The sequence below is a fragment of the Miniopterus natalensis genome, chromosome 1 (genome assembly GCF_054644295.1).
Source record: "Miniopterus natalensis isolate mMinNat1 chromosome 1, mMinNat1.hap1, whole genome shotgun sequence".
NCBI classification, from domain to species: Eukaryota; Metazoa; Chordata; class Mammalia; order Chiroptera; family Miniopteridae; genus Miniopterus; species Miniopterus natalensis.
In genome coordinates, this window is record NC_142081.1 from 157,960,048 (window position 1) to 157,979,896 (window position 19,849).

The 19,849-nt window shown below is 34.6% G+C and overlaps 1 protein-coding gene across 2 annotated transcripts in view; it reads left to right on the plus strand.

Moving 5' to 3' along the window:
- Positions 1 to 19,849, plus strand: part of CNOT6L (CCR4-NOT transcription complex subunit 6 like) — a 98,917-nt gene that overhangs the window by 71,800 nt on the left and 7,268 nt on the right. For both annotated transcript variants that reach the window (XM_087826804.1, XM_087826812.1), the window contains 5 exons: positions 129 to 286; positions 2,902 to 3,056; positions 10,416 to 10,567; positions 13,932 to 14,159; positions 14,624 to 14,826. In XM_087826804.1, the coding sequence (XP_087682930.1) occupies positions 129 to 286; positions 2,902 to 3,056; positions 10,416 to 10,567; positions 13,932 to 14,159; positions 14,624 to 14,826 (896 nt within the window). The remainder of the gene's footprint in view (positions 1 to 128; positions 287 to 2,901; positions 3,057 to 10,415; positions 10,568 to 13,931; positions 14,160 to 14,623; positions 14,827 to 19,849) is intronic.

Here is a 19,849-nt window from a genome sequence, read left to right on the forward strand (position 1 = left end):
GCATTTCACAGTGATAATATTTTGAGTATGTTTGTGTGCCCTGTGTGCTTGTGCACATAATAATTGCTTTAGAAAAAGTTGCCTAATTTTCTCCCTTTTGTCTGTTGTTTTTTTCTCCCACTTCTTAGCATCATTCACGGTTATGTGTTACAATGTGTTATGTGATAAATACGCCACCCGGCAGCTATATGGCTATTGCCCATCCTGGGCATTAAACTGGGAATACAGGAAAAAGGGAATTATGGAAGAAATTGTTAACTGTGACGCAGATATCATTAGTCTTCAGGTAACACAATAGAAATTGAATTGTCTTTAAGTTAAAGGTGAACTTGAAAATAAAGGATCTTACTTCTGGGAGAGATCCTGTGTTCAAAGCAAAACTCAAAGGGAATTGTTTACTCATAAAAAATGGATAGTTTTAATAAGCATGTAAGAAATTTCCACAGTGAAACTATTTCGCTAAGTACAGCCATCCGTTTACACTCATTTACTTTTTTGTTGTTGTTAATCCTCACCCAAGCATATTTTTCCCATTGATTTTAAGAGAGAGTGGAAGGGAGGGAAGGAGGGGGAGAAAGAGAGAGAGAAAGAAACATTAATGTGAAAGATGCATTGGTTGCCTCCGGCACGCGCCCGGACCAGGGGCTAGGGATCGAATTTGCAACCCAGATACGTGCCCTTGAGAGGGAATCGAACCCTCGACCCTTTGGTCCAAGGGCTGGCACTCTAACCAGTGAGCAATACCAGCCAGGGCTCATTTACTATTTTTTAAGTGAAAATTATCTCACGCATTATTCATGTTAACAATTCATCTTAACCACAAATTATTGGTATTGCCAAAAAAGAGAACTGCAGAAGATTATGTCTTTTAGGAATATAAATTTAACTCTTAATTTTTAAAAAAAAATTGCTTGCCCAGTTGTTCCTTACCAATAAACATTTAAACACTTAAAAATATTTTACTACAGATGATGCAGTTTTGCGTTATTTTAAAAATCACCTCTGAAATTTAGATTCTCCTGTTTTATAACACTTTATTTATAATAAATTTAATTGAAGAAGCACCTTTCATTGAAATATACATTTCGTTGCTTCTTTTCAACACTCATGTAATGAATAGCCAAGAAAGCTTTTAGGTAATTTTAGTAATTTTTTGTATTAGCAACTTTCAAAGCATATTAAATGCTTTAAAGGTGTTTCAGAATTTTAAGTGTTATAGTTTCACACCTTTTCAGCATAGCCTGAGAAGAAATTATTTTTAAAATTTTTTTTATAGTACAGCTTGATAATTTATTTTTATTTTCTTTTTTAAATATATTTTTATTGATTTCAGAGAGAGGAAAGGAGAGGGAGAGATAGAAACATCTATGATGAGAGAGTCATTGATTGGCTGCCTTCTGCATGCCCCCTGCTGGGGATCGAGCCTGAAACTTGGGCATGTGCTCTGACCTGGAATGGAACTGTGACCTCCTGGTTCATAGGTCGACCCTCAACCACTGAGCCATGCCAGCCAGGATTGATTATTTTTATGTTGTCCATGGTTTATATGACTTCCTGGGAAATAATAAGAAATAAAAATCTTCAAAAATTAAATTTTCTTCTGAACACAGACTGACACAGAATTGGGGAAACGAGGGGACAAACAAAATCAGGCTTATTATTATTACTTGTCTCCTTTTTGATTTAGTATTTGTAATAAAAATAGCCTCACACTCTTATGTAAAGTTTAGTTTGAAGGATAAAAATGCCATAATAAAAAAATTTTCTTACTAATACCCTAATAAATTTAATTGAAAAAAAATTTTTAAAGCAAGAAATGTTATATTATTAGAAACAGTAATTTAAAAAATTAAAATCATTATTCTAAAATCTGCTCTGGGTAGTAGACATGGCTGAATATGTTAATAAGAACTAATTTTAAAAATATAGATCATATACAACTATATACCAAAAAAAAACGTTATTCTTATAAAAGTAATACTACCTTATAAAGAATTAATCCTAGAGAAGTTAAAATTTTTGAAAAAATATAAAGAATGATGGAAGAAAACACCTAATCTCATATCCCAAAGGTAGTTGCTGTTTTAAAACTTCTGAAGTGCTTCTTGTACACATTTTTAATGCACTTATTTATTTGCAAATACATTTTAAAAATAAAGTTGATGTCACACTATTAACATATTTTGTTTCTTGTTTATTGAACTTAATGCACTTTCTATATTAAAATTCTTCAGTTATTTATATGAATATATATTAATTGATTTATCATTTTCCCTACTGTTGGACATTTCAGCATGTTATAAAATTCTGTTATGAGCATTATCATACATAAATCATTATCTTGATTTTTTTTGTTTGGAAGGATTTGTTAAAAATACTTTGTGGGTCAAAAATAAAATAGTCTAACTTAATAATTACGAAATTAACAGAGACCATTGGATTCAGGTACCTAAAAATTCCTTAAAGTAGAATTTTATGTTGATCTTAAGCTTCTTACTCTTGGTTGTCATTCCTTTCCACCACAGTTGATAAAGATAAAAAATTTTAATTACCTTTTTATATATAAAATTTACTATTCCCTACAACTTAATCTATATAACATGATCAACTTTCTTTGTTTAATTACCAGTAGTGGGGAAGTATAGTGGAATGAACTCTATATTGGGAGTCAAAAGGCTTTGGACCCACTAGCTGTGTGAGCATGAAAAAATCATATAACATCTGGTTCTTTCAGGTTTAAAAAGCTGCCATTGTCAAATGGCAGCTGTTAGCAGTAAGGTAAGATAGATAGTATTTGTTATGTGAATTGTTTTAACAGTCGCATCACACTCATAATACTGAACATTTTTATATCTTTATCAGAGTTTTCCTGTCATGTCAATAACTTTTCTTTCATCTCAGGAAGTGGAAACAGAGCAATACTTCACTCTCTTTCTGCCAGCATTGAAGGAGCGTGGATATGACGGATTTTTTTCTCCAAAGTCACGTGCCAAAATCATGTCTGAGCAGGAGAGAAAGCATGTGGACGGTTGTGCAGTATTCTTCAAAACAGAAAAGTGAGTTAAGGAAACACAGCATAATAGTATAAACTCCTTTAATTACTGCACATTTGAAATTGTCTTTGGTTTGATCCTATAAAATAAAAGCTAGAAAGCAAGTGATATAAAAATTAAATTTTAAGTAAATTCATATAATTGAGTATAGTGTCATAATCATATTTCCAAATATATTTTCATGAAGTAAAATACTAGTTTTGGTGTGAAAAAAGTAATTAGTGCCTTTTAAGATTAGAAATAAGTTTTGAGTTTCCTTCTGTGATTTTTTTTTTATTTGGCCTTTTCAGAATCATTTTATGAACCTTTCCGTCTTTTTAAATTAATATTTCATACATTTATTTAATCATTTAATCACTGACGACTGAGCATTTGCTTTGTGACAAGTACTGTACTAGTCACAATTAATACAAAGATAGACAAGACAGTAATTCCACTTAGCTCTAGTCTAGTAGAAAAAGATAAGCATATAAGAAAATCACGATATAATATATATAAGGTAGAAATATGCATTAGGATAGATAAGGCAAGACAGAAGAGAGGCACAAAGCTTATGAAGGTGGGGAGTTAAAGGATTGATTAAGACAGGATAGTAGAAGGCAGTCATTTTCAGACATACAGAGCACATGACCTATATTTTGGGGGGGGGGGGCTGTTAATATAGTTGGTTACAGTATAGTCAAAATGAGAATATTATGAATCTGCTTATCAAAATATACAAATGATCTTACAGAGAAGCCTCTGTGATTTAATATTCTTGAATTTAAACTGGAAAACATTATTCAGCTTGCTTATTTCAGAGATAGTTACAAGAGGTAATGAATGGATAGGTACTTTGAAACTATTAAGAGTCCTGAACATATTTTTATTATATTTTCCTGTTTCTCTAGCCCTTTGTAACATTAGTATTTCTCTCTCACTTGGTTTATTATGTTGGGTGCATTGGATTTAGAACTGCATTTCCTACTTGAGGGTGCAGAGCCCTAACATGCTCAGAAGGTGTCTCTTGAATGTTGGCTGAGTGACTAGATGGTTAGAGGCAGATTCTTTTGGTTATCATCATGAGGAAAAGAGAGAAGAATATTTTTGCCTGATAAAGGCTGCCAGTTTTTGAGTGGAAAATTAGAAAGGATCTTCAATAGAAGACTGTGTAGTTTGATAGAGGTTGAATCTCATGAATTACTTGGGTTTGATACATTAGAGAATCTACTCAAAGGATAAGCATATACATACTTATGACTATTTTCCTATTTAATACCTATTACAACAAAGCTAGTTAAATGTTTTTTATTGATGTAGGCATATTACCAGCCTATTATTTTAAGTAAATGAATTCAGTGAATTTTAAAGATACTTGGCCTACTTTTCATTAACTTTAACCTACTTTCCTCTCTTTTCTTTGAATTTTTAATAGAGATATTCTCACTTTAGTTAATAATTAGTACACAGCCCTATATTATTTGAGGTTAGAATATACTAAATTCTTCTAGGTGATTTTTTAAACGAATTTTAGAATAATAATAGCAATTACTTTCATAGTGTTTACATGCCAGGCCTTTTATTTATATGAATTATTTTTTTTAATTTTAAATCAACCCTCAGAGGTAGGAATTAGAGGTATTTCCTCATTTTTATAGATGAGGAAAACAAGGCACTGAGAGCAGTCTGGCTTCAGAGTCAGTACCTTTAACCATCGTACTAACTGAATCTCTAGGCTTCTTATTTGAGCTTCTGATATTACTTGTGTCTCTTATAAGGTTACCTCATGTGGAAAAATTTCCTTGAATTTGATATTTGTTACTTATACACAGATTTACTTGAAGCACCATAATATATTTTAAAAAGTACTGATAACATTGCGATATCTAATATCAAGCTTTTTTCATTTGCTATTTCTTTCTGAAGGAAGATAATACAGAAAAATTTTATCATTCCCTTCCTGGTTTTGAGAGAAAAATCTAAAATGCCTTGGTAATTTACTACAGGTAGTTAAGATTTTGAACTAACAATTATACCTGCTATCTAGGAAACTTGGAAAAACTGAGAATTTGAAAATTGATGCTTGAATTTTTAAAAATACTGTGAATTAGTTGAGAGATGAATTACATAGGAAACACTAAGATGCATCATTTGGATACCTTACGAAATGATCACCGCAATAAGTCTAGTGACCACCTGTCACCGTACATAGTTATTACAATGTTGTTGACTATATTGCCTATGCAATGCATTACATTCCAGTGACTTATAACTGGAAGCTTGTGCTGCTTATTTCCCTTCCTGTTTTTCACCTAGCCCCTACCTTCCTCCCCTCTGGCAATCATCCGTTGTTCTCTTTATCTATAAGTTTACTTGGTTTTGTTTGTTTGTTTTGTTGTTTGGATTCCACATATAAGTGAAATTATACAGTATTATTTTGCTTGCTCATAGTTGGCGTTCACTGTCCTCTCTCCAGCATTAACTTTATCACATCACAGCTCATAAAATTACTTCTATATCACAAAATAGTAAGAAATTGAGTTATTTCTTTGTTCTCTTTGAAGGGCTGTTTTGGACATGTTCTTCCTGTGTTAGAAACATTCAACCTAATGATCTTTCTCAAATCATATAGGATGGGGTCTTTTTTGCTTGTTTATGATCATATTAGTCCTCATTATATATGGTCTCTCTAATATCCATTTGACCATCAGCGAAATAAGATTTTTTAAAGGTGAATGTACAGAAGAATTCTTAGATTAAAATAATAGCATCATTAATAATACTTATAGTATCTGTGTACTTGCTACAGGTAGGAATAATAAAATGAAATAGAGAGGCAAGTTTAATATTTTACATATTACCTAGACTTGATGAGTATAAAGTAACTATAAACCAGTATGTCTTATTTAAAAGAAACATCTAATAGAAAGAATGGAGGAAGACCTCTATATGTCAAAATATCACCTGTATGGAAATCTGTTAGACAGAAAGTAGAAGCAGGGTGGACTACATTTGGTTGTGTGTACAAGGGAAAAGTAGGAAGTAGTATTGTTACAGTAGTATAAATAGAATATGGATCATTATTTCTTACTATACTATAAATGTATTATAATGATAAATGTATTATAAAATAAACACAGAAACAAGATAAGTTATAGGAGATTACAGCTACCTATACAGCTGAAACTCTCATTTTCTAAAAGCAGAGTACATTAAAACTTCTTTAAGTTGAACTTTAAAACTTCTTAAAGTTCAAGAAATATAGCTGTGTTCTTAATTCTCACTGGAAAGAAGGAACTTTCTTTGTTTCCTTGGTTCTCAGCTATCTACTTCAACTACAGTCATGCTACATGCAATGTTCCTGTCAACAATGGACTGCAAATACGACAGTTTTTATCCCATAAGATTATAATGGAGCTGAAAATTTTCTATCACCTAGTTGCGTCGTAGCCCTCATAGAGTAGCGCAGCACATTTCTCATGTGCTTATGGTGATGCTGGTGTAAGTAAGTGTACTGCACTGCCAGTCCTATAAAAGTATAGCACATTCAGTTATGTACAGTATATAATAATTGCTAATAATTAATTTGTTACTGGTTTATATATTTACTATACTTTATCATTATTTGACTGTATGTTTTTTGTACTTACAAAAAAAAATGTTTGCCGCGAAACATTATGTGGCAGCTTCATACGTCTCATGTTTACTGTGTCTCTTGATCACATCATTTTCTCTTTTTCTTGATTTAATCTTGTATTGTTATATGCAATACCATGCTGAACAGGCTTGTAGACTAGGAGCACTGGGCTCTACCATTTAGGTTTGTGTAAGTACACTTTATGATGTTTGCACTGGGATGAAGGTGCCTTACTATGCATTTTTCAGAATGTATCCCCATTACTAAGCACTGCATGACTGTATTGGTGAAGCTGAAATGATAAAACTTGAGAGTGTGACTCTGTCTCCTTTAGTGTTTCTAAGTGCCAAGGAAAGGAGTGTTAGTTATAATGACATGTGTACTTTGTTTAGGAAAACTGGTTTTATTTTTCTGAACTTTTGGATGTCAAAGACATTAAAAAATGAATACCTCAAGAAGATTGGGAAGTTTTAAAAGTCAAAAGTTGGGAATACAATAATAAATTATCCTACCTAATAAGAAAGAAAGTTGGAGAGGTAGTTGGAGGCATCTAATAATCTGAATAATTGTTCTGGATTCATTTTAAAGGAATGTATTTTTTTTAATGAAGAAAAGTTAATAACCAAGAATGTATTTTTTAAAAGACTTTATGAATCTATGATTTTTGCCAAGAAAATTAAGAAAAAGGAAAGGTTTGGCGAAAGTGGTAAGACAACAAGAAGGATATTTTAGCCCGGCCAGTCATGGCTCAGCGGTTGAACATTGACCTAGGATCCAGGCGATCAGGATTCGATTCCCGGTCAGGGCACAAGCCCAGGTTGTGGGCTCGATCCCCAGTCGGGGACGTGGAGGAGGCAGCTGGTCAGTGATTCTCTCATCATTGATGTTTCTCTCTCTCTCTCTCTCTCTCTCTCCCCCCCCCCTCTCTCCCTCTCTCCCTCCCCCTCCCTCCCTTCCTCCCTCCCTCCCTCCCTCTCCTTGCCTCTCTCTGAAATCAATAAAGATATATTTGAGGAAAAAAAAAAAAAAAAGGATATTTTAAGTAACATTATGTACTGTAAAGGAGGGACAGATATACCCATTATGGATTGTGTAATCACTAATTGGAGATTAGAGCTATACAACTTCTATTTTGCATTCATGATCTCTATTGAGAATTATCTTCAAAGTGAAAAGGCTTAAGGCCAGGTGAAGAGAAGACTGGCAAACCAAGAACACGAGATTGGTAAGCCAAAGAGAGTCATTAAACTTCCTTAACTAGTTAGATTTCCAAATCAAGATAATTATATCCCATTGTACTAAAAGATCTTGCAAAAGTATGATTAAAGAACTGGTGTGGGTAATCTATTACAAATATTGGAGTATAGAAGTTCTAGGATATTAGAGATAAATGAACCATCTCACTTTTCAAAAAGACTTTCTGAGCCTCAGTTTTCCTCATCTTTGTAATGAGGATAAATAGTAATACTGTGTCTTGGAATTTTGGTTCTTTAGAAAGAAGACTGAGTTAGTTTGGTGTTCAGGAGTTTATCAGGGATCAACAACTGTGGAAAGGAATGACAGGAAGAAGCAGAATTAGGCATAGAGAGTGGAGCTGTGTTTCAGGCCTGACATCCTCAGCTGACCCCACCTTTAGCTTTGGAACGTAAATGGCCTGTGAGAATTAACCCAAGCAGGACCCAAATCCAGAGACCCCTGAATTGAGTTTTTGCCTGCTTGCTTGTTTTTTTCCTCAGTTCAAGGCCAGTTATTTACCACTGTATCTGTGTGTATGTGAGTCAGGATTTTTATCAATACCATGTAACCAAAACAAAATGCATAAATAAATTGGATACTAAGACTGACTAATGTAAGACTGTAATTATCATTGTACACTCTCATTTTAAATTTTTATATTCATCAAAACAGGCTCATTGTTTTTAGTGATTTATATTTATTTAAACATGATACTACTTTGTTCTGTTTTATATATGGGATTCTTATCAGAAATTGTTTGGAAAAGGTATTCCACTGCTTAAAGGCATTTGAAAAAGTCTGACGGAGGATGGGTGATTTTACCTATAGGACATATGAATCAGCCTACTTCTCTTTATTTCTCTTGCCTTAGTTCACGCCACCATCAACTGTCATCCAATCAACCTCAGAAACTTTCTAATTAATCTCATAATTAGCACTCTGGTTCTTATAACCGATTTTCCACAAAGCAGCTGGAGGGATCTTAAAAAATATAAATCCAGTATCATGTCCTTGCTTAGAACCTTGTTGTTTCTCTCTCTCTCTCTTTTTTTAATCCTCACTCGAGGCTGTGCATTGATTTCAGAGAGAGAGAGAGAGAGAGAAACATCGATGTGAGAGAGAAACATGAATCTGTTGTCTCCCATGTGCACAGCACCCAGACCAGGAATCGAGCCTGTAACCTTTTTGGTGTACAGGACGAATCTCCAACCAGGGTCACTGGACGGGGGCTTGTTGTTCCTTTTCCTCTCATCTCCAACATCATCTTATAACCTTACATTCTTTTCCATACAAAGCTCTTTGCTGTCTCAGGGCCTTTCACTTCTTCCTCTATCTGGAATGCTTTTAATCTCATTCTTCACCCAGGTAATTCCAAATCCGTCATGTTTCTTTTAAAGGTCACCTCTTTAGAGTAGAGGATGAAAACTATACTCCCTTTAATCACTCTAGGTTAGGATTAGGCACATGACTAAACCTATTTCTTCTGAGCGTATCAGATACATTCAGAATTGGACCGGGGAGAAGAGTATTGTTTCATCTAGAACAGTGTCCTGCAACATAATAAGATTTTAGTCAATATTTGTAGGCATGATTCTGTTTCAAAGCTAGAAGGTAGGGTGGGAGTCTGTTACAAGAACAAAGAGGTCTTCTCTCCACTTAACACAGAGTGAAAAGTAGACAGTATATTTAGTAGGTTTTGGCCATTTATAAATATTTCATGGTCTTAATAAAAGTAGGCAGAATGAAGTTAAATAGCTTGACCGAGGTCGTATTGCTATTAAATGTCAGTGCTAGACTTGGTTCTGTTAAGCCCTACAGCTCTACAATACTTAATTTGGCACTAAAGAAAGAAAATACCATTAGTGCAGAAGCTATAATCACAGGGAGAGTCATTCTTCGTGTTATAGACGCAGTTTCTCTGAACACTTACATACATCTCATTCCATCTTTCTAGTAAAAGCCAGATGGAAAAATTGGCTTCTCCTTAGCTAAGATAAGGGTGTATTCCTGCATCTTCCTGATAAATCTCTTGAAGTGAGAATAAAACTGCGAACAGGTTAGGTGGATTTTATTCTGTTCTTTCTCATTAACTTGCTGACTTAGTTAAGGTTCTGTCCACCTTTAAATACCAGAAATTCCAACAATAGCTTAAAGAAATGGGGGAAGGGTAATTTTCTCACACAAGAAATCTAGAAATGGCAATCCAGAACTGGTTCAGCTGCTTCCCCATCTATAGTGGTTTGGCTTTTGTGCTACTGCTTTTCACCATATGGACAAAGGTATAAAAGGGCAAAGGAATTAACATGCCATCATTACTAGGTGGTGCTTCCAAGAAAGTTTTTACCGTAGGTAATTAGACTTTTTACATCTCATTGGCCAGACCTGTATTACATGGCCCCTTGCTGCTAGGAATGATTAGGGAAACAGTGAATAGTGTCTGTATCTTGTGTTTTTTTACCATGGTAGTCCAAGTACATGATATCATAATAATAATGCATTGTACCTTGTAGATTTACATTGGTGCAGAAGCATACAGTGGAATTTAACCAAGTGGCAATGGCTAATTCAGATGGATCCGAAGCTATGCTGAACAGAGTGATGACAAAGGATAATATTGGTGTTGCTGTGGTATTAGAGGTCCACAAGGAACTATTTGGAGCAGGTGAGTGCAGTTTAAAATACTCTTACTAAAAATAAACACCATCCCAAGTTTTCGAGTCTCAAACAAGTGCTGAGAATCTTGCTGTTATTAATTGCACTTATTTTCTTGTCTTTTGTGGAAAGTTCAGGGAGAGTGGCAGGAAAATAGCACTAATTGTGTAAAGCCTCATATATTTCTTGGGATATTACCAGGTAATCTGTAAAAAGGAAAAGTCTTTAATATGCCATTAATTCCAAAGGTTATTTGAAATAGGAAATGTTTTAGATAGGCTGAATTTGGAAATTATGATGAGTTGGTTCTTTTCATATTTTTAGCTTCTTGAGAATAAAAGCTTTTGTCTTTAAGGTTAAGTACTTGGCACATTTTCTTTAATTTCTTTGTTATATATCAGTCATTGTCAGGGTAAGAGCCAGATCTTTTATCTACCTGCTACTTTTCTTTTGTATTTTAGATTTTTTTATAGCTTCCATCAAAGTCAGAAACTCATTATGTTCTTTGCATTTCCAGACCTTCCTCCCCCTTTCTACAGACTGCCTCTGAGCATTTCCTTGTTTATTTAACTATACTTTAGGTAAGAGTAAGAACACATCAGGGCTTTTGTTTATAATTCTTTTGTTCTTGCTAGCTGCAGAAGAAAAGGGCTTTTTGCCTGGAGTATTTATTTGAATTATTCAGGCCACGTATACCTGCCAGGCCTCCTTTTGTTTTGCCGTTACTCAGTTTATCCATCATCAAAGACAACCTTTGATAGGATATTTTAAATTTTCTTCTCTATAGCCTCTCCATTTTTACCTACTTTTATATCCTTTCCAGTCTCATTCTTCTCAAGAATTTGGTACCTTTTTTGTTCTGGTAATGTGAAAGTTGAATTTCTTTTGGAGTTTTACTCTTTTAATTTGCATAAGAGTAACTATAAATTATACAGTGGACATATACATATTCTGATCTTTGTCACTCTTGTACTCCTAGAAGAAGAGTTTAATATTATAAAAGTGCTTATGACCCCTTTGAAGGGTCAAGTTTTTAATATTTAATACAGTGAATATTTATTTAATCTACAGCCAAAAGTGACACTATAAAACTTCTAGGAAAAGAAGAAAGCTTAGAGAATTTTGGCTGCAGGTTTTATCCTATGATCAAATTGCTTTGAAAATGACTACAGTCAAACAAACCTTGGTTCTCAAACGTCTCCCATCTTGACCAGTTTTGTTCTCAACCCAGTTCACTGAAAAAATGTCTTGGTTGTTAAACAAAACTTCAGTTCTCCACTGGACAACCCTTTCATGCTGATACCTGTGTGATCAGTCATGCGTCTTTCAGGCTACAAAGAAGAGAATGCACGAGTATGACTCAGTTCACCACTAAACCTCGTGTTAACATCTCAGGAAATTGTGCTGTGAATATTTTCAGGGTTTTTTGTTGCTGCTTATTATTATGAAATATGTACAATAAGTAACCATGGGTCCTAAGAAGGTTAGTGATAGCAGCAAAGTTAAAAGGAAAGTTCTGAGAACAATGATAGAACTTCAAAATGAAATAATTGCAAAGTATGATGGGGGCGTTTGCATGTCTGATCTGACTACTAAGTATGGCATGGCAAAATTGATGATTTGCACAATTTTAAAACAAAGAAACCATTGAGAGTTGTGGTGTTGCTAAGGGTATGAAAGTGCTCACAAAACAACAATCACAGGCAATTGAGAAAGGTTAAAGCAGGGAATTATTTGGGGGTCCAGAATAGATGAATTCAATTTACATTGCTTCTAATAGGACAAAACGATTCGGTTTTTGAACAAATCGTTTCTTGAACAGCCTTTGAGAACTGAGGTTCCACTGTATTTCTGTCACATATAACAGATACAGATACTTCAAAGATAATTATAGCTTAGTAAGATGGAAGGGGACTTTCCAAAAATAGTAGTCATAGAAAATTAGGTCTTTTCCTGCAGTTTTTTAAAATATATATATAAAAGTTTGAGACATTAATAGAAATTTCAATAGAAAAATTAATTTTGTATGTTCACTCATTTTCTAACAGTGCAAAAATATATAAAAAGTGAGAGGGCCCCTTATTCATATTCTGTAGGAGTAGCTCTTGTTCATTTCTTACACATGACTAACATATAGGATATATGTATGGCTCTGCTAGGTGTGGCTCAGCGGTTGAGCGTGGACCTAGGATCTAGGCAATTGGGGTTTGGTTCCCGGCCAGGGCACATGCCCAGGTTGTGGGCTGCAGCCAATCAATGACTCTCTCATCGTTGATGTTTCTGTCTCTTTCTTCCTCTCTCTGAAATCAATAAAGATATATTAAAAAAAAAAAAAGGATATACGTATGTAGTTTTACTTAAATGGCATCATATCATGCATATTGAGCTTTATGCCTTAATTTTCAGTTTTTAATGTATTATCCTGTCTGCCATTTTGAAAGTACTATGCTAACATTTATTTTGACAAAGTTAAAGAACAGAATTTTAAGGAAAAAAGAACTTTAGAGATTTTCTAGTTGAATATCTTCATTGTCCAAATGAAACTAAGCACCAAAAAGTAGCTAGCCCAAGACCACACAAAATAATTAGTAATAAAGCCAGGTAGAAAACCCAGGTGTCCTGACTGAGTGCACACTGTTCCCTTATTTTCATTTTTTAGATGACCTTTTGGGTGTATGGTATGAATTTGTTTTGGTAGGAAATTCACTTCCTCATTTTATTTTGTATAGGTTAATGTTACTACTTTTTCATTATTGACCTATCACTAATGTGCTCAGGAAATACAAGATGAACAAGTATTGAGCTGCAGGAAGAATTTAAATTAAGGTTTAGATAACTCAAATAACTGAAGACCTGCCTCAGTAGGTTATATTGATATTTAAATGACAGATATTTAAAGTGCTTCTTTACACTAAGAAGTCAGCAAGTCAAGGTATTATAATCAAATATTGGTTGCATCCTGGCATAACTCCTAATTTAGGCATATAGAGCAGGGGTCAGCAAACTTTCTGTAAAGGTCCAGATAGTATTTTAGGCCTTGGGGGCCAAATGTGACCTCTAGTGCAGTCTTTAAAAAAATTTTTTTTGTAGAACTCGTTTAAAATGTAAAAGCAGCCTTTGCTCACGTAAACTGTAGGGCCAGATTTAGCCCACGGGCTACAGTTTGCCAACCCTGATCTAGAGTAATTCCTATATTGGGATTACCAGAATCTCAGCACTTTAGCTTCTGAGAACTATGTATGAGATAAAGGGGACAATATAAATTAATGGAAAAGATAAAGAAGTGGCTCTGGGTTGGGGGAAAAAAACCTTCAGATGCTGCTGCTTTGGTACATAAAGCATAACTACCCTCCTCTTCTAATGTGTAAATTTAGGTGTGAAGCCTATTCATGCTGCAGACAAACAGCTGCTTATCGTGGCAAATGCCCACATGCATTGGGACCCAGAGTATTCTGATGTGAAACTCATCCAGACCATGATGTTTGTCTCAGAGGTGAAAAACATTCTGGAGAAAGCTTCTAGTAGGCCTGGCAGCCCAACCGCAGATCCTAATTCCATCCCGCTGGTGCTATGTGCAGATCTTAACTCATTGCCAGATTCAGGTATGTATAACATCATTTCCTTATAGCTTTCAGTTTTCTTTTACTTGTACTTGAAAGACCAGCTAGCTCTTAACTTTTTAAAAAAATATATCGTTATTGATTTCAGAGAGAGAAGGGGAGGGAGAGAGAGAGATAGAAACATCAATGATGAGCTGTCATTGATCAGTTGCCTCCTGAACGCCCCCTACTGGTGATTGAGTCCGCAACCCGGGCATGTGCCCTGACTGGGAATCGAACCCTGACCTCCCAGTTCATGGGTTGATGTGCAACCACTGAGCACTCCTGGCCGGATGAAATGATTTTTTTTTTTTAAAACAACAACAAAAAGGCAATTTCATATTGCTTAACTTAGTAAAAAGCACTCTGAACCAGGTACATCCACCTGGCAATGAATTATGGCCATGAAATCTTGTGTTTGGTCTAAATGCTAAATGGTATTGTTTCTTCCATCTTTATTCTACTAGGTGTTGTGGAATATTTAAGCAATGGAGGAGTAGCCGATAACCATAAAGACTTCAAGGAACTAAGGTACAATGAGTGTCTTATGAACTTCAGCTGCAATGGAAAGAATGGAAGCTCAGAAGGGAGAATCACACATGGCTTCCAACTGAAGAGCGCCTATGAAAATAACTTGATGCCTTACACCAATTACACCTTTGATTTCAAAGTGAGTGGTTTGTTCTGGGCTGCTATAGAAGTTATTTCAAATATAAACATGACAAGAGAGTTTTATATTATACTTAATTGCATCATCTTCAGGAATTTTTAGATTCTTAGTATGTTTTGGCTAAGTATGCACCTCAATGTAAAGAGGTTTGTTAGGTTTTGTGATTGTTATTGTTGACTTAAGAATTCTTTTTAAACCCTTATTTGTTCAAATTTCAAATAATATTTGATAACAGCAAAAAATCCCAAAATGCTTAGTATGTGCCAGGCACTGGAAGCACTTGCATTTATTAATACAGTTAAATTTCACCAGTTCATACCATCCCTAACTCTCAATAAGGATCCAAATAATAAGCAACCTGATATGACTAAATTTACCTTGAATGAATTTATATAGTATTCTCTCAAAATTTTCTAAGTACTTTTCATTGTATTTATCTTTAAGTTATTTAGGTTTCTTTGGGAGATGGTTGTACTTAGGGTCTGTTTTACATCCATGTAGTCATAATAAAATATTCCTCAGCAGTGGAACACTCCAGCTTAATAATAGGAAAAATATTTCCATGGAGGGCCTATTGTGCAAGACCAGTTGTTCTTTAGAAAGATTGACTAGTGGTTTTCTGTAGTTAATTCTTTTCTGTTTGCTAATTTTCTGATCATTCTCTCTGCCTACAGCTCTTCTGTTGTGCCTGTTTGATTTTCCAGCATTTCAGGCATCTATCCTAAAATCTTAAACTGTCCTGGAAAAAAAAATGCAGATGTTGGAAAAAAGTGTTTTAGTGTAAAAAGCCTAGAGGGAATTTAACAAAATACCAAATGAAATTTATGAAATGGGCTCTTACACATGTCCAGTAACCTTTTTCCATTTTCAGTGCTTGTTAGACCCTTTAAAAGGAACAAATACTGGGAAAAAGAAAGGAAAGTCATGTACTAATATAACTAGTCTGTTTTTGTAATCATGAAGTGGAAAAAAATTGTTGAGAACTTAAATCTAATTTTTAGTATTTTTACTGTTAGAGTAGACAATACTATCCAGCAATACTTGGTTTTGTTCAAATCACTCGTATGCAGTGATGTGCTAGTAAATACTTAATAGTTAGTTTTCTGGGAAAATTAAGCCCTAATTTGTAGTGTTTGCTGATTTCTGTGGTGTAAGTACTCTCACTGTAGAAGATTTCAAGCTCCTAACATAATACCATTGAACACAGTTTGGATGAAGTGCTAAGAAAGCAGGTACTCGCTGACTCTAGCACAGTGTTAGTCTTGTGTAAGCTTAAAGGAAAACCTCCAGGTTTAATGATACACAGTTTGCTGTAGGTTAATTCCTATTTTTGTTACTATAGTGATATATATCAAACACAGACACAGAGTGTAATACATCTCTGCCAGCACAATCCCAGTAAACCTAAAATAAAGTTCCCCAAAGGAAGTGTTAGTAATTCTACAACTTGTATTGTTGTTTTGGTATTTGTGTAGGTAAAAAGACCAAATCATTTCTACCTCATCTAGGCTTTCATAAAGGTTACTTTTGCCTTGCTCATAAAGTTAAAATTAGAGAAACAAAATTTGGGATATTATTCATCTCAGTCATTTGAATTGTTTTGAAATCCTTTGTTGTTGTTTTTCAAAAGATCGTACATGTGTTACTAAATCAAAAATCTTGCCTGGCCAGTGTGGGTCAGTGGTTGAGCACTGACCTATGAACCAGAAGGTCACTGTTCAAATCCCGGACAGGGACATGCCTGGGTTGTGGGCTTGATCCCGAGCAGGGGGTGTGCAGGAGACAGCCAATTAATGACTCTCATTATTTCTCTCTCCCTCTGCCTTCCTCTCTCTGAAATCAATAAAAACATACAAAAAAAATTTTTTTAATATTCTCATCAAACCATTTACATTGCCCAAATAAGTATAGTTAAAGAACCAAAAGTACATGGCTCAGAGACTGTTTGCTGTTTCAGTATGTGGGATAGGAAGAGAAAGGAGAGGTATAGAAATCTGTGGAAAAGAGGCATATATGGGAAATAGTTATATACCAATATTAAAAGCAGTCAGTAAAAAAGGATAGGTAACGACAAAGATAAAAATGTCCTGTCACTAGCATTAAATACAGATCCAAATGCAATGTCCTGCCATTGCACCAGTGGAGTATTGTTAAATTTTATTTACTTGACTTAGCATTTGTTTACTTTATCAGTCCTTGAATAAGTTAGAAATCTAGAAAAGTGGTACTTAGAACTCAGATTCATTTAATCTAGAACTGATTTGGAGGGACCCAAGGGGTAAACAGTTAGGAGAATTACTTGCAGACCAGGTATCTTAGTGAATTTGAGCTGCTATAGCAGAGTACCATAGAATGTATGGCCTATACAAGAACAGAAATGTATTTCTCCTGGTTTTGGAGGCAGGAAGTACAAGATCAGGGTGCCAGCATGGTCAGGTTCTGATAAAGGCCCTCTTCTGGGTTGCAGACAGCTATATCTTATATCTTCACATGGTGGAGAGGGTGAGTGTGTTCTCTGGGTTCTCTTTTATAGAGCACTAATCACAGTCATGAGGGTTCCACCTTCATGATCTAATCACCTCCCAAAGCCCCACCTCCTAAAATCATCACATTAGGAGTTAGGATTTCAACGTACGAATTTTGGGGGGTACACAAACATTCAGTCCGTAAGTTGAATAAACAGCTTAATTCAGAATTTCTGCTGCTCTCCCCACCCTGCTCTTCCTGAATCTAAGGGTGTGCCTGAACCATTTAATGAAAAAGGACAGTATTCCTATGTCAAGTAGTAAATCTTTGTTAAATTATGAAAAATATTTTTTATAATTTTCTAACATTTCTTTTTACAAAACAAAGCTTAGCATAATGCTAGCTCGTAAGCTATTTTTATTGTTTTTTTCCCAAATACAGGTCTACAGACTTAATATAGTCTTTACTAATATAAAGGCTACTTTTCCATATTATAGTCTTTTATAAAAAAAGAAACAGTTTGAATCAAAAAAGGTTAAGAATCAGTCTGTAACCTCCTTTGTGAAAATGATACAGTGGACAAATGTATGTGCATATGCACAAATATTTGGGCAGGTTCACAGACATGATCTTGCTAAATGATTTGATAAGAGGCTTTTACTCTATGATGTTTCAAACCAAGGAATAGTTACAAGCTATTACGCCAATTAAATCTTAATTGACTTTGGGTGGTGGGCACACAGTGCAAGATACAGATCTTGTCACAGAAATCCGTACCTGAAACCTATATGATCCTATTAACCAGTGTCACACCAATAGATTTAATAAAAACATTAAGAATTTGTTTAAAAAAAAATCTTACTTTCTGGAGTGTCTAACATTTTTCTTGGGGCCTGTGTTTGCAGAGGATTCTAACTAGCAGCTGGTGTGCATAATGACAGTCTAATAAAGTGATAGAATATAGGAGGTTTTATTCAACATAAGTAATTGAGAATATTTTATTTGTGTTTTGTTTACTTTATTGCTGAAGAAAATGGTAGTCTCATAAAGAAAAATAAGACCACTCTGACCCTTGTTAACCTTTTTTCTAAAATGTCACTGCAAAAGTAGACTAACCAAATGAAGGGATAATACCTAGTACTAATATGATTTGACTGTTTGGACTTGGAGTATTAGTGGCCGAAAGTCCACTTGTAGATTCAAGTACGTTTCTTAATTTGTGATAAAGTAAGGTTAAAGAACTGTTTTATTATTTTGGTCTTGGCCCTGTCAAAATCAGAAAACTAAGGTAATTATTCTCAGAATTTTATGATACAATTTTTTTAAATTAGAAGTTCTTTTTCTTTTTTTCCTTTTTTTTTCGTAAAGTATCTCATTTCACTGTGAAGCATATAACTGTGAAACTCATTATTTATAGTATTTGTAAATAGATACTTCCAGGTCTGGAGATGATTCTTCATGCTTGGGGCTCAGGCCCCTCTTTTTTTAAAAAAATATATTTTTATTGATTTCAGAGAGAGGAAGGATGAGGGAGAGGGAGAGAGAGAGAAACATCAGTGATGAGAGAGTCATTGACCAGCTGCCTCCTGCATGCCCCCTGCTGGGGATGGAGCCCGAAACCCTGGCATGTGCCCCGACTGGGAATCAAACCTCGATCTCTTGGATCATAGTTCAGTGCTCAACCGCTGAGCCATGCCTGCCAGGCTCAGGCTCTCTTGATATGGGTAGGAAGTAAATTTGACTTTACTCTTGCATACACAGCCTGGGGCAGTAAAAGCAGGATAGTTTTGAAATCTACTGATCAGACAAACTCTGAGAGAGACAACTGATAATATATATGGTTCCTGATGAATATTTTTTGCTAAGGTATTGTTAGGAAGGAAGGAATCCAGAATTTAGAGTATACCAGGATTTGTGAAAATGAGTATTCTAAAGATCAGATTAGAACAATTAACTGTATGCAGTTTTTTGTATGTATGTAACAAATAGGGGAAAACTGAAGTAGGATTAACAATTCTGAAAAGGTGCTTTACCATGGCTGCTTTCAGATGTGTTTGGATATCTTGATGTGCAAATAATTGAAAATAATTCCAGTTATCATTAAAGGAATTAATTTGAGGGATACCTTTTCATTAATTATATATGTATTCATATAAAATCCTTATTTTTTATTTATTGTAACTATTAGAATTATTGCAATTTCTATAATGATTATACTGATATGTTAGATTTTACTAACCCAAGCAAGCAAATTCTAAAGATGCGTAGAAATAATTTGGGGTGCTTAGCTTCTCAGTTTGCTTATCATTTATGCACAAGTGTAAGACTTTGTGATTTCAGTAGGGCACTATGTTTCCCTATTTAACCACCTTTATTTCACGTAATACCCATTGAAGACTTGAGCTTTTTATTTTACCCATTGTTAAGACAACCAGAAGTACAGGTCACTCAGGTATTTGGCTTTTGCAAATTATGGATTGTTCTTTATATACCTTAAGTGTTTCTTTTTTCTAAGCATATATTTTTCTCCTTTTTCCCAACCCTAATCTCTTTTCAG